The sequence below is a fragment of the Delphinapterus leucas genome, chromosome 2, assembly GCF_059928025.1.
Source record: "Delphinapterus leucas isolate spDelLeu-1000000601 "Yukka" chromosome 2, BTC_Dleu_Yukka2, whole genome shotgun sequence".
Classification (NCBI taxonomy): domain Eukaryota; kingdom Metazoa; phylum Chordata; class Mammalia; order Artiodactyla; family Monodontidae; genus Delphinapterus; species Delphinapterus leucas.
In genome coordinates, this window is record NC_143130.1 from 57,130,557 (window position 1) to 57,145,139 (window position 14,583).

General features: G+C 47.6%; 1 protein-coding gene across 1 annotated transcript in view; it reads left to right on the forward strand.

Moving 5' to 3' along the window:
• The window catches only part of ATP10A (ATPase phospholipid transporting 10A (putative)), a 174,647-nt gene that overhangs the window by 60,593 nt on the left and 99,471 nt on the right, over window positions 1-14,583 (forward strand). Inside the window, exon 2 of the mRNA XM_089906914.1 lies at window positions 11,968-12,172. Within this exon, the coding sequence (XP_089763040.1) occupies window positions 11,968-12,172 (205 nt within the window). The remainder of the gene's footprint in view (window positions 1-11,967; window positions 12,173-14,583) is intronic.

The window sequence follows — 14,583 nt, forward strand, 5'->3', positions numbered from 1 at the left end:
TGAACAAGAAGGGCTCAAAACCTGCATGAAGAAAACTGCAGTATCTCTTTGAAGGATGTAAGCCAGCAGGAGGCTTCCTGTGGCTGTGGGTGGGAGAGTGAGTTCTCCAAGAAGAGGGTGCATGTGTTTGTGTGGTTCTGCCTGCAAGGTTCTCTTGGAATTGAATAAAATGGCCTTAGAGTTTATAATGCCCCAGTATAGCCAAGACATTTTTGAAAAGATCAAACAGGAGGGACTTTTCGTACAGTTAGTGGAACCAGGGCTGCAGCATGAAGTTGACTGTGACTCGCAGGGGTGCAGAGGTGGCAGCAGGAAGCACCCCGTGTCACCCAGAGTGCCAGCCGGGGCCCTGCTAGGGGGCTGCCTCCACCCGGGGTTGGGGGCTCCCAGTGATGGGGCTGAGCCAGCACACTCACTGTGCAGTGGATCCCAGTGTCAGAGTGTGGACATGGAGAAAGACATGATAAACCCCAAATACATGATATTATATATGAGAATTTTAGAGTGGGTACTTATGTTCCGTGGGAAAAGGATTATTTAATAAACAGTGTTTATACAATTGGCTGTCTGGAGGAAACAGCCTTGGACCCTCAGGTTGTACTATATAAAAATGAATATCAGTTCATTTGAACACTTGAATACTAAAAAAGAAAAGAATGCTGCACTCCCCAACAAAAAACAAAGAAGTAAACGTCCAGTCTAGGGGCACAGGGGACTTTCTTAGCCAGGCCTAGAAAACTCACACATATTTAACTATAGAAAAATTTAAAACTGTTATATGACAAAAATATACTATAAGCAAACATTAAAAAACATAATTCTTTAGAGAAAAATATTTTCAAGGTAAAATAAATAGGATTAATATTTTTAATATAAAAGCTCTCACAAATTAAGTTGTCCAGAAGGAAGCAAACAATACGATAGGAAAAACAGTGGGACAATAGGCAGTTTATTCCCAGAAGAACAGGTTAAATGGCCTGGGAGTCAGGCAGGAGCAATAAAAAGGTAAGGTGTCCTGTCTGCCTATCAGGTGGCAAGGAGAGAAAAGAAAGAAGCACTTACTGTTTGCAGAAACAGGGCGGGCAGGTACTCTTAGGTACCAATGGAGAAGTATGTATTGTTGCAGCCTCTTAGGAAAAATTGTTAAAAACACAAGACCTCTCCCAGCTTTAAGGCATTGCCTGAAATGTGAGTCATCCTGCCTGTTTCATGAGAATGTCATACCAACCAGTGAATGTAGAAGAAATTAACTTGAAAACTCTAAAAGTGCCCCCAAAGTGTTTTACATGCTTTACAAATGGGCAGTACTATTATTGGGATAAAGAGTCTGATCCCCGCATCCTGATGTCTGGTGAGCTATTTTGAGACTGTCCCATGAAACTCAGAAAAGACTGCTGTAGAAATGATTTGTCCAAAAACAAAAGTTTTATAACTCACCAAGAGGTTTCTAATTGGTCATGTTCCTTTAGGTGTCATTTTGCTGTCACAAGCTAGTACAGCTCCTGGGGAAAATTCCTTTCTTCTGGGTATGCAGTGTGGCATTGCAGTGAATAATTGTGTGGTCCCAGCATAGTCCAGTGGGGGCTGGGAAAGTCAGCATCCAATCTTCATTCTAAAGAAGACAGAGGCCCTGTAATCCGGGGCGAGTACCGCCAGCGTGCTCTGATGTTTAGTATGAGATTCCGAATCCATTAGCGTGTCTCACTGAAGGAGCAGCTGTTTCAGTTTAGGGTGGAAAGGAGACACATTCTGGACGTTATGCAACAGATTTGGGTCCGGTGCCTGCTGCAGATTTTGCCATTTCTGTTTCAGTGCTGAGTTCTCACCCACATAATTTTTAAACTATGTTGTTTCTGTAAAGGTTATTTAATAACCCACGTTCCTGAATGTCCATCCTGGGTGCTATGAAGTGGTGGTCCTCCACCTGGAGCAACTTTGCCCCCAGGAGGAACTTGGCTGGTAGGATTTGTGGGGAGGGGCTACTGCCCCTCTTGGGTGGGGGCTTGGTGCTGCCCAAGTCCCACAGTGCAGATAGCCCTCTGCAAAAAAACCGATCTGGCCCCAACGGTGCTGAGGCTGAGAAACCCTGCTTTAAAGCCATTATCTCTCTCATTCTGGGCTTTTCCCTTCTTTGCCTGTTGTGTAATTGCTAGGGACCAGGGTTCTTGGCCTCCTTAATCAATATAGAAATTGATCAGAGAAATTGATCATAGAAATTGATCAGAGGCCAGACAAGAAATTCAGGCAAGGCTTTATTGGGACTCCTGCTGCAGCAGGAGGGAGCTAAAACAAGTAACAGATTCCCTTGTTTGCTCCCTGAGGGGAGGGGTGAGCTGATTCCTTATATGGGGTGAGGGTGGGGGTGTGTCCAGGGGTCGAGCCGGAGGGGTGGCTTAGGTGATCTGCCCACCCCCTCGGTGGTGGTGTGTGCAGGGGGCATGCGCAGCACCCTGCTGTTGCTCCCGACCCCCTGTTTTTGTTCCCGGCTCTTCAGAAGTGGCAGTTGGGTTTTTTGGTCTCTTTGTATCTTGTTGTCCAGAATTTGCCCCAACTGTACATACAAGCAATTATTTTTAGTTCGCTATAGTTTCTTTGTATTTTGTAGCTAGAGGAGAGGTTTGTCCAGGTGCAGGCATCGCAGCACTGCAGCAAAGGGTCCCAGGTCCCAGGCCTGTCTTATAATGAGTGTATATTAAATTTGGGGTAGTTTCAGAGTCTTGATGGGTCTTTTTAAAATGTTGTGAAAATCGTCCATCTCTGTCTTTCACTCTCTTCATCCCCACATACTCCTTCATTTGTCCACCATCTGAATAATGAATCCATGAAGGGTTTTCTCATCCCTAAGGCATCAGGCCTTGGCACAATGATTATTCCACGAGATTCTTGGATCTCTTGCTGCCACACTCCCATTTAGGGCTTGCCTCTCACTACATCCTGTTTCCTCATTTGTTCTGTTTGCTTAAAAAAGCTTAAAAAAGTGTTGAGCAGCTCTCCCCTTCCAGGGCCAAAGGAGTACTTCACTCGGGCCATGCTTGGGAGGCCTGAGTCTAGTCGGTTTGCGTGTTTCGTGAGTTCTCTGGGCTTCTCTTTTTCTTAAAAATGTGTTTTGTGGATCTTTCTAGATACTTTATGTTTGACCCTACCTCGATCTTGAACCATTTGGAGGAAAGAACATGCATTTAACTGCATGCATCCCGATATTTCTGGCCAACTTTTTTTCTGTTAATTAAATGAAGCACGACTTTACTTGGAGCTTGCCTTTCTTATCCAGGGGATGTTTTACCAACAGGAGATGTGATAAACTGACAGGTAGACCTGAAGGAATTTTATGTTTGGAAAGAGCTTTCTCTTTATAGGGAAAATTGTTCTATGTCAGAGTCGTTGTATGGAATGTTGCTAACCATGCGGTCTTATTTTCTCTATGATTCTACATTGAGCGCTGCCCATACAGGTACCCCAGTCACTTAACTGTTCTGAACAATCACACCATCTTTCTAAGTTAAGAGAACAAAATCTCAGCTCTTGCTTTAATTACAAACCACAAATTAAATGTAAAATGTATAATACTTTCAAAACCAGACCTCCCCCAGGGCTTCATGGGCCCCAGAGTCAGACAGATTTGGTCCTCGCTGTGCCCCTTTCTGGGTGTGACTTTGGACAGGTCAGTCTGTCCATCCGTAAGTGAGAACGTAGTGTGAGGACTGTGTGTAAGCGCTCTGCATGCTGCCTGCTCCATGTGAGGGCTGCACTTAGTGGGGGGACGTACCTACTGTTCTGTTGCTCTGATTATTAAGATGATACTGATGTGTGGGCGCTGACGGGGATTTGGTGTCAGCCTCCAGCTGGCGTGGGCTGAAAGCCTTGTCCCAAGCCATTAAGCATTCGTGAACCTTGTGCAGGTGGCCCACTCCTGGAAAACATTTCCCCGTCTTTCAAGAGACTGAACTCTCCCTTAGTCAGGCAGGAAATGTGCTTGAGTGGAAAACAGGTCTGGAGGGGGAGGAAGAGGGGCTAGGAGTGTTTGGAAAAGTGACCATTGATCTTAACAGGTGTGCTGTATTCAGGTTTGTGCCACTGAAGGTTGAGGCCCCACAAAAGGAAATAAAAATACAGTGACTGTGAGCTCACATTCCATGACTGTTTGTCCAGATGTGATCACTTGGCAGTGGAAAGTGTGGCCCCTGGACTCCTGCCCGTGGCGGTGAGCAGGCACCACGAGGCCTTGGGCACATCTTCATCCTGGGCTCCCAGCCTCCACTCTCTGCCCCGCCTGCCTGCCCAGCCACCCCCGCCGGCTTCCCCTCCTCCGCATTCCCTCCCGCGTTGCCTCTGTCCGAGCTCAGGCTGTTTCCTTCTAGCTAGCTCTCTCCCTGGTAATCACCATGACAGTGCCCATGGTCGGCATCCTGTCACCTCCATGTGTGAACCCTGAGTGCCTATCTTTATCTATCTTGGTCTTGGAAGCATCTCCCACCCCATACGCCCACCAGCACCTTGGACTCAGAATTGCTCACAACTGGACTCTGTTCCATCCCACAGCACACCCACTTCTGGGTGAGGTCAGTGGCTGCCACATTCCAGCCACCAGGGCTGGAGACCTGGGCACCCCGTGCCTGACTCATCTAATCATTCATGGAGTCCAGTCACATCGATTGTACAGTCAAACTCCCACGCTTTTCTGTTTCTGTGTCTGAGTCTCCTGATCTCTTTTGCTGTGCCCTGCCTAAGCTCTGGTTTGGGCACTGCCCTTTTAGCCTCTCCCTAAATTCCACTCTTTAGTATAAGTAGTCCCCTTGGGGTGGGTGGGGTATGGGTTAGGCTAAGAATTTTTTCATCCTTCAGGAGCTAAAGTCAGATGCCCCCTCTTCCAGGAGGCACTCCCTGACTGCTTAATCAAAACAAGTGTTCTTCTCAGCCCTGAATTGTACTTAAAACATAAGCGAGGGAATTGTACTTTCATCTTTAATGCCATGTTTTCAAGTGGATTTGCTTAAACCTTAAAAACCCTCCATCTCTTCTTTCTCTTTCTCATTCTTTCCTGCCCATCCAAACCCAAGACACACTCCTTTGTTGGTCTTGTTGGGGGAGAGACAAGTTTAAGGGAGGGAAAAATCAAGGGAGGTGAGTGAGATGTGCCTTGTTTACCCCTGCACACGTGTTGCCAGCACCTGAGCAGGGTGTGGGCATGGTGAATGGTGGGAGGGCTTTGGGGAGTTCCCGTGTGTGGTTGTGAAACTTATATGCAATTGAATTAAAGGGAGCATTTTTGGAACATGAGAAAGTATATGGTAAAATATGGCCACGTAAAGTTGTTAGATAATGTAAGGGCCAGAAAATCAAATATGTATCCAAGTTATAAGCATTTCAATCTCTCATTCATTTCCTAAATTAATGAGAAATGGAAGAGGCAAGCGTCTCCAACAGCAAGATGCCCTGGGACGCTGGTTCCATGCCTGTGACATGGGCATTTCATGGACACATTTAGAACTGTGGGCAGCCTGCCTCCTGGTCACTAAACTGGAATGGTCATGTCACATTACAAGGGAGGAGTCACCTGCTGTGGGTGGAGCCAAAAATGGGCATGCATCTTCCTCTCCTTCCTTCTGGCAGGAGGACTCTTATGTTCATGAATCCATAAATCAGGTTGGAGATCAGGGACAGTGACAGCCCAATTATTGTTGGGACTGTCCTTGTACAAGGAGGGGCAGTGGGTCACCAGGGATGTTAAATGGTTTCTCAAATTTGGAATCTGTTGTCACCTTAAAAAAAATTTCTTTTGCTGTTTGGGAAAATGGTAATCTAAGAACCTAAATGAAAATTTATTTGATAACAACGCATTGAAGATGAAAGTAAAATTCACTCAATTCTGCAATGCCTTTTTTTGTAAAAAAAAAAAACTTTATCTGTTTGTTTGGTTTTATACCTTGGCCACATCGTGTTAACTGAGTCCAAGCTCATAATGCTTGCTGCACGACAGGACAGGCCAGTAAATTGAGAGATGAGTTGCTGGGGCAAGGAGTAGTGACGTTATTTGCAAAGCCAGCAGATCAAGAAGGTGGTGGACTCCTGCCCCAAAGAACCATCTTGCCTGAGTTAAAATTCAGACTTCTTTCATACTAAAAGGGGAAGTAAAGTCAAACATTTCCTGGTTCTGGTCAGCCTCCAGAGGTGATGTGTTAATTTCTCCTCCCTGTAGTCATTCACAGGTGGGCCTGGTCAGGATGTTTCCTGTGAGCTAAACAAAGGTATTTTAGCTTAAGGCTCATTACCTGGGAGGCAGCGTTCCCAGAGATGGGCCATTATGTATAATTTACGCTTAAAAGCAATGTCCCTTTAGTGATTAACTTAAAGCAAAAGCAATAGAATACAGAAGTTAAAGAAACAGATCCAATATGGAATCAGATTTGTTTTTCCCCCCAATACAATTGGAGAGATTTATAAATACATTGTTGAAAACCCTTAGCCATTGCAGAGACAGTTTCAACACTGGAGAGGGATCATGAGTGAGGCTGAACTGGTGGGAATTCTGATGCATTTCAAAAAATAAATCATTAACAGAACAGTTCTGAGCAGGAGTCCTTGAACCATTCATGAAGAGCTACATGAAAGTAACATAGTGATCTTCAGGAAGAACCTGCTTTCAACTGCTTAAAATAATTCCTGTAAATTCCATAAGCCAGCTTACCTCCTCTTATTGGAATTGTTTACTTAGTAACTTTAAAAACATAACTAGTGGGCTTTCCTGGTGGTGCAGTGGTTGAGAGTCCACCTGCCGATGCAGGGGACACGGGTTTGTGCCCGGGTCCGGGAAGATCCCACATGCCGCGGAGCAGCTGGGCCTGTGAGCCATGGCCGCTGAGCCTGTGCTCCGCAACGGGAGAGGCCACAACAGTGAGAGGCCCGCGTACGGCAAAAAAAAAAAAACAAAACATAACTAGTACAAATAAATAGTTTGTCAGCCTAAACAACTGACCAAAAATGATGAATTAAGGGATCTTAAAATTCTGTTTACTGCTTGTCTTTAAATAAAATTTGTCACTAGTCACTCTCATATTTCCTTATTCCTTCACCCCCCACATTGTGCTGTTTTGCACAAAAAAGGCTCAGATAAGAACTTCAAAGCTCAGCAGGACTAATTATAAATGGTGTTAATTGATTTTCCCAGAAGAGGAAAGCTAATCATTAGAAGCCTCTTTTGGCCTAAGAACAGATCTTGGAAATTATATATTTAACACTCTGGCTTTACAGTTGAGCAAACAACAGGCCAAGAGGTGAGGGGTTTGGCGCAGAAACACCGGTGGCAATGCTTCCCTAGAAAAGACATGTTTTTGCCTGTGGCCTCCTAAGGGTTCTTCTGAACAGAAGGCGTTTTTATCAGGACCCCTTTCAGCTTGGACCCCTCCCCCACCCCCACCCCCATCTCAGAAGAATCACACTTTTTTCCACCAATGACCCTTGAACTCTTGGATCAACACTCTGGGGCAGACCTCTCAGGACACCTGAGCAGGGTACTCGGTGATGGCTGATTGCAAGGGCGGTTGTCATTCTCTTGGAGGGTCCATGCTCCATGCTTGTAATATGTATGATGTGGCCCATATTTCAAGACTACACGTTTTCAGGTTTCCCCACATTTTAATATGTTATGCATACCTTCTGTCGGGCTCCCACTTTGTGAGGAGAGGGAAGTGTGTTTGGATTTTAACCAGTCTTGCTCTGTGTTCTTTTCCTATGAGGTAGTCTTTTCTCGGTATGCATATTCTAAAGCTGAGTGGGAGTTTTCCAGTTGCTGTGCCCTGAGAGGACTGAGCTGCCTCTGACTCCTGCTTCTGTGCAGAAGAAGGGAATTGTGCATATTAGTTTTCTACTGCTGTTTGATGAGTTAATATAAACTCAGCAGCTGGAGACAACTCAGATGTGTGCTGTCACAGCTTCAGGAAGCAGGCATGCAGGTGCAGGTTGGCTGGGTGCTCTGCCCTGGGTGTCACCCGCTGCAGTCCAGGTGTTGGCCTGGCTGTGGTCTCGTCCTCTTCCAGGCTCATTCAGGTTCTTGGTGGAATTCAGCTCCGGTGCTGGTAGGCCTGGGGCCCCGTGCTCTTGCTGGCTGACGGCCAGGGCCACTCTCAGCTCCTGGCCCTGTTCATGAGGCCCTTCCATTGCTCTCTACACTTTAGTGTCTGACTTACTGTCTCTGGTTTAGGCCCAGTTTACAGGGCTCCTGCGGCTCCATCAGGCCCACCTGATGATTAGCTCGTAGCCCGCTGACTGGTCACCTTCATTACACCTGCAGGAGTGACTCCTCCCACATTCACAGCCCCCACTTTACTTGGGGGCCGGGGGTGGGGCGCTGGCAGGGACTTGCACACCAGGGCTGGGGATCTAGGGGATGTCTCAGAATCCTGCCACCACATGGGGCAGCACCTGTGCTTAGAAGGAATATCTCAGGGGCAAACTACACAGTGCCACTTCCTAAAATTGCTAGAAACAAATGCATAGTGTTGAGGACTGGGTGATTTTAAACCTTGCATCTCAGGTGGATCCCCTGGTCCCTGGAGGAGTGCACTGGTGCAAGTTAGAATTCTGGAGTTTGCAGGGAGGCCACAGGTGGCATACACTCCTGAGACTTTTCCTATGGAGAGGAGGGGTCATGTGTCCTGTCCACCCTAGCCTGCATCCACTGTGACCTGAGGAAATAGAAGCCGGTCCTAAATTGTTTACCTGCTGCTTCTAAAATCAGTGTTCTTAGGAGGCCAGTGTTGCCGTATGGTGTTAGTGGGACTTACATGTTTTCTCTGCGGTGCTTTTCCTGTGCACAGACACGGGGGCATGTGGTACACAAGCCTGTGGAAGTGTCTCCTGGTGTGATGCCCTCTGTCACCTGGTCCTCTGCTGCTCTCCCCCTTCCCATCCCTGCAGGCTGGGAGCCGCCCCTTCCAGCTGGAGTCATGGGAATTGAAGTTATTGGGTGCTAGTCTGCTCGGGCTGCTGTGACAGCACCACAGACTGGGCGGCTTAAACAACAGAAGTTTATTGTCTCACAGTCTGGAGGCAGGATGTCCAAGATCAAGGCATTGACAGGACTGGTGTCTCTGGGGGCCTCTCTCCTTGGCTTGCTGATGGCCGTCTTCTCCCTGTGTCCTCACATGGTCTTCCTCTGTGCACACACATCCCTGGTGTCTCTCCCTCTCCTTATAAGGATCAGGGCCCCACCCTATGACCTCATTTTGACTCAGTCACCTCTTTAAAGACCTTATGTCCAAATACAGTTGCTGAGAAAAGGAGGACAACTTATATCTAATTTGTATGTTATATGTAATGTATCTATTATATATGTATAGACATACACATGTAAAATGTAATATATTATATATAAGTTATACAGTATATGTTACTATATAATGTATATGGTATACATATAATAAAAATAAGAGTAACGCAGGCCAGGCAGGGGCGTTGCAGGGTCAGTGTAGGGTCCACACTCAGTGCTGGAGCTCCCGCTGGAACAGTCAACCGGACTGTGGGGCTTCAATGAGGAATTTTTGTCTGTCTGTCGAGGTGATGAAGGGGTTCTGTGATGCTGTTCTTCCACAAGTGACTCCTGAGTCTGGGTTTTAAGGGTCCTACTGCTTTAGGAGTTCTTGTGAGCTGCAGGGCCTTTCTCTTTCAGGCATCCTGGAGCTGCTCTGCTGCCGCTCCCTTTGCTTTCCATGGCTGGGACGGGTCTTCCTGCCAGGACGGTCGGTCACCGAGGTCTCCTCATCCATTGCTCTGTGTTTACAGGGGCCTGTGCGGGGGTCTCCTTCAGGCTCAAATGCCTCCATCAAAGTTAACTGTTTTCAGTACGTGCTCTGCTAGAGTGGGCAAGCTAATGTTCTAAGATTTCAAGGCAGATGGAAACTGACTTTATTTTTGATGAGTTCTGTAAATGGAATGTAGTCAAGATAAACAACCCAGACAGTGTCACGCCCTGCCTCCTCTGGCCCGGTCATCCCCGCCTCCTGCCTGTCCCCAGGGCCAGTGTAGGACCACCGGTCTCCTGGCAGCTGCTGTCACACTGGGGCCTGTCCAGCTCACTGTCAGCGTGCACTGCCCACCTCAGTGACTGCACAGCAAATTAGCTTTTGGAAACTTTCTTCTGGAAAGGACAGGGCCTTTCAAATTCCTCTGTACTTTCTGTGAGAAGCCAACAAAGTGTCCTGATAAGGAAGAAAGACTAAAGAGCTAATGTTGCAATGATAGAAAGTCAAGGTTTGATCTTCAGAAGAGGAAATAGGAACATAGTTAAGTGATGTTTCATTTGTCACTCATCAAGGCTGTCTGTCCACTGGGAAGAAGTCAGACTCTGACAGTGAGTGGGCAGCGCCCCTGGGCCAGAGCCGGGGAACTTGTCAGAGCTGGAAGAGGATGCCTCACCTGAACAGCACCCTTGGCCTTGCAGGGAGGGTTGGGTCCAGAAGAATACCTTTGTGCTCACATTGGGGGCTTGATTCTATAGCCCCCAGGGGTGCTATCTAGTGCTTTGGTCTCGCCTTGAATTTATTTTTGAGGACAAAGTTGTATCTAATTTATCTTTGTTGGCCCTTTAGCGACCAAACTACGGTGTATCTTGACAGAGGAATGCAAGTAAATAGAGGCTTATAGTGGAAGGGGCTACTTCTCTTTTCAGCACCCGGGGCAGCTGATGCTAGGAGCCCCTGGAAGTCCACCGTGGGTCCCCTCAGATCCACAGTGTGGAATAAAATAGAGGTCTGACACTCAGGACTCATCACCCAGCGCTCAGGAGTCAGGTGAGACTCAGACTCGCTGCTGAATTGTTCTCTGGGAGCTCAGGCGAGGAAGTGTGGGGGGCCAGTGAGAAGGTGATGGTGAAAGTGAAGTGTGTTTTAGGGCTTTTTATTTTCCTAACAACATAACCCAGAGGATTTTTTCATGCAGTTTTCTCATGTAGAATGTCATGTTGAGATAAAGTCTTGTTCCTCTGCTTATTTATAAAACTGGTCAAAACTGCCTCCAAGCAGCTCTTAAAAATGCCATTTGTAGGATTAATGAGCCCATTTTTCCAGAGTAAAAAAAAAAATCTAAAGCAGAAATCTACCCGTGTTTTCATCCTACTACCTATTAATCAATAGTAACTATCAGGGGTTGAAAGCTGACTGTGGCAGGCACTGTTTTGAGTGATTATCTACTTCATCTTGAGCGTCGTGGAGAGGATACATCTGCTGTGATCTCCATCCTGCAGAAGGTACAGAGGTTCTGCTAGCTGTCTCTATGAATTTGTCTATTGTAGGGACCTCATAAGAGTGAAATCGTACAGTGTTTGTCCTGTTGTGACTGGCTTATTTCACTTAGCATAATGTCCTCTGAGTTCATCCATGTTGTAACATGTGTCAGAATTTCCTTCCTTTTCATGGCTGAATCATATTCCACTGTATGAATATACGACATTTTGATTATCCGTCTATTGTTGGGCATTTGGGTTGTTTCCACTTTTGGGCTATTGGGAGTAATGCTGTTATGAACATGGGTAGGCAAATATACATTAGAGTCCCTGCTTTTAATTCTTTGGGGTATATACTTAGGAGTGGAAAGCGTAGCCATTTTAAAGTGGACAATTCAGTGGCATTTAGTATAACCATCACCACTACCTAGTTCCAGAACATTTTAATCACCCCAAATGGAAACCTGTGCCCAGGAAACAATTTCTCCCCATCCCGCCTCCCCTCCCCTCAGGCTCTGGCAGCCACGAATTCACCTTCTATTGCCATGGATTTGCCTGTTCTAGATATTTCATATTACTGGAGTTTCACTATATGTGGCCTTTAGGAATCTTCTTTTAAATGCTTGTTATTATGGAAAATTTCAGCATACCAGAAAGTGGCATGATGTGTTCAATGAGCTGCATGTGCCCATCACCCAGATTTGGCCTCCATCGATCTCCTCCAGACTTGTTAATGGCTGTCTCTTTACCAGGGAAGAAAAGCAGTACGTGAACCGATTCTGGAAAGAAATCCGCGTGGGAGACTTTGTGCGTCTTCGCTGCAACGAGATCATCCCTGCAGATATCCTGCTGCTCTATTCGAGTGACCCCGACGGGCTGTGCCACATCGAGACGGCCAACCTGGATGGAGAGACCAACCTGAAACGGCGCCAGGTGGTCCGAGGCTTCTCCGAGCTCGTAAGTGACCTGGTGTGTCCAGGGTCCCAGGTACCATGTCCTGTGGTGCTTCCCATGCCGGCCCTCCAGGCCTTCGAGCACCTGCATCCCCTCCATCAGGCCAGGCTGATGGATGGATGGGGGACTGAGGGTCTGAGAGGACCCCAGTCCCCCTGAGCACATAACCGGCCTGTGGCTATAGGAAACAGGACCCAGTTTTATGACTCTGATTTCCACGGTACAATTTGTAGATTTGGAGTCCCTTTAAAGTCACTAGGAACACTTGGGACCGGCTGACTGTCAGCATTTACCCAGCTGTTGCTCTCATTCTAACACAGCAGCAGTAATGACCTGACCCCAGCATGTGGCTCAGGAATTTCTCTCCTCAGGGGTGTTTCTGAGTTCAGTGTCAGGTCTTCTGTGACTGAATTCTGCCTTGGAGGAGCATTGACCACAGCTCAGAAATGCTGGCCCTGTGGGGAGCGAGAAGTAGGAAGGGGAGCAGTGTCCCACCACCTATACCCACCGATAGCCTTGTGGCCGGAAAGTTCAGACCCTGTCAGGGGTTTCCAACCTCTGTCCCCCTCCGGGTCTGTGCAGAGGATGCAGGGGTGCCAACGCCAGGGGACAGAAAGGAGCATGAGCCCTCGGGGATCAGGAGGTGTCTGGCAGGGCAGTGGGCTAGCCCACACCTTGTTCTCCTGACACTGAGCTGCCTGTCTCTGTCACTCAGGGGCCTTGCCATCAAGGAAGGAAGGTTTAAGAAGTGCCCGAGGCAGTGAGCTCCTGAGTTTCAGGAAGGCAGCCACTGGGGGGGTCTCTTCCTCTGTCACATAATGGGTGTCAGTGTCACACACACTGGGGATTTTCTTCCTCTGTCGTTGGCGCCCTCTCAGTGAACTCTTACAGGAGAACCAGGCCTGAGAATCAGGACTGGGATGGGTCTGGAGCAGTTGGCTTTTTTTATAGCCTGGAGGTGTCCCTGGGGCACTGTCGGCATTTGACATAGGGCATTAGTTGTGCAGGATTGTCGGGGGAGGGGGCATCCCCACATCCCGCTATGAGTGTCCATGCCGTTTACCCTTGGTCACTGTGACAGCTGAAGGCACCTCCTACATGCTTGCAAAGGGCCAGATGGCATCCCACACCCTGGGGCTACTGCCGGCCTTGGTGGCAGGACTTTCTGAGCCTGACACTCACCCACCTCCTGCAGACGGCCCGGACTTCCTCAACAGTGTCTGGATTGTTCTGCCCTCGCTTCTGTCCACCACCATGATTTCCTCATTTTCATCTCCTTTTGCGCCAAGAATGTTTTTGTGAGCTGCCTCAAATCTTTCTTGGAACGAGGCAAAGCATACATAAACATTAAAAATAATATTTTTTTTAAATGGGATGCTCTTCTCCCGGATCAGGAGAGTTGGTGACAGTGCTTGTTGGGGACCCTTGAGGCCCAGCACTGGCACATTCAGTGAGTTCCAGCTTCTGCATTGATTGTGCTCCAGGGTTTGGTAATAAATGTGGGCCAACATTCCCCTGCCGTTTCCCCCCCGGCCACATGTGCATGTGTCCTGAGGTCGCCTCACCTCAAGGCTTCTCCCCCAGGCCTGCCCCAGTCCCCCAGAACCCACTGTTCCCAAGACCTCTCCAGGGCACAGGCGTGGGGATGAGCCCTGAGGTCAGCAGGGATGGGCTTGGACTGGAGGAAGGTGGTGACCGCACAGGCTCCAGCTCCATCCAGGTGGAGCAGCCAGTGTGCGCAGAGGGTGCTTGTAACATAAACGGATGCATCCGTGTATCTAATGGGCGAAACTTCAGACACTGTGGAAAATCTGGCGAACCTGCAGAACCTGCGAGCAGAGTGGATCTGTTTGTGCGGCGGGTGGGGCAAAGCCACGGGGGTGCATCTCCTTGGTCAGCTTTCGGGAAAAACTTCCTTGTTTCGTGTCTTCTAATCTGTTCAGCTGCTGAACCCAGTAATATCTAAAAGCCTCCTCCACCCACTTTTCTCACTGGTGCTTTGTATAAACGCACTGTTCTTAAGACGGATGTTGAAATTCCAGGATCGATACAGACAGACACATCCTATATCCTGCTGCGTAGTGCCCGTGCATGCCTGAGGAAGTCAATGGAGCTGAGCCGTAACTTAGTCAAAATGGCCAAAATTAAGAACCAAAACCATTTTGATTAAAAAAAAGTTTCTTTATCAGCACCCAAATTCTTCAATATGTATGCACACTCTAGTCCCTATTATTGGTATATTTTTTCACTTTCTGGTTTTTTCTCCCTCTTTCCCTAACGTCCAAAGGCATTTTTCTGGTACCTGAATTCTTGTTCATACATTATTATTCTGAAATGTATGAACTGCCCCATGGAAAATAAAGATAGGAAGTCTCTGGCTTTTAAAAGCCTGATAATTGGAAAACCAAGGTTTG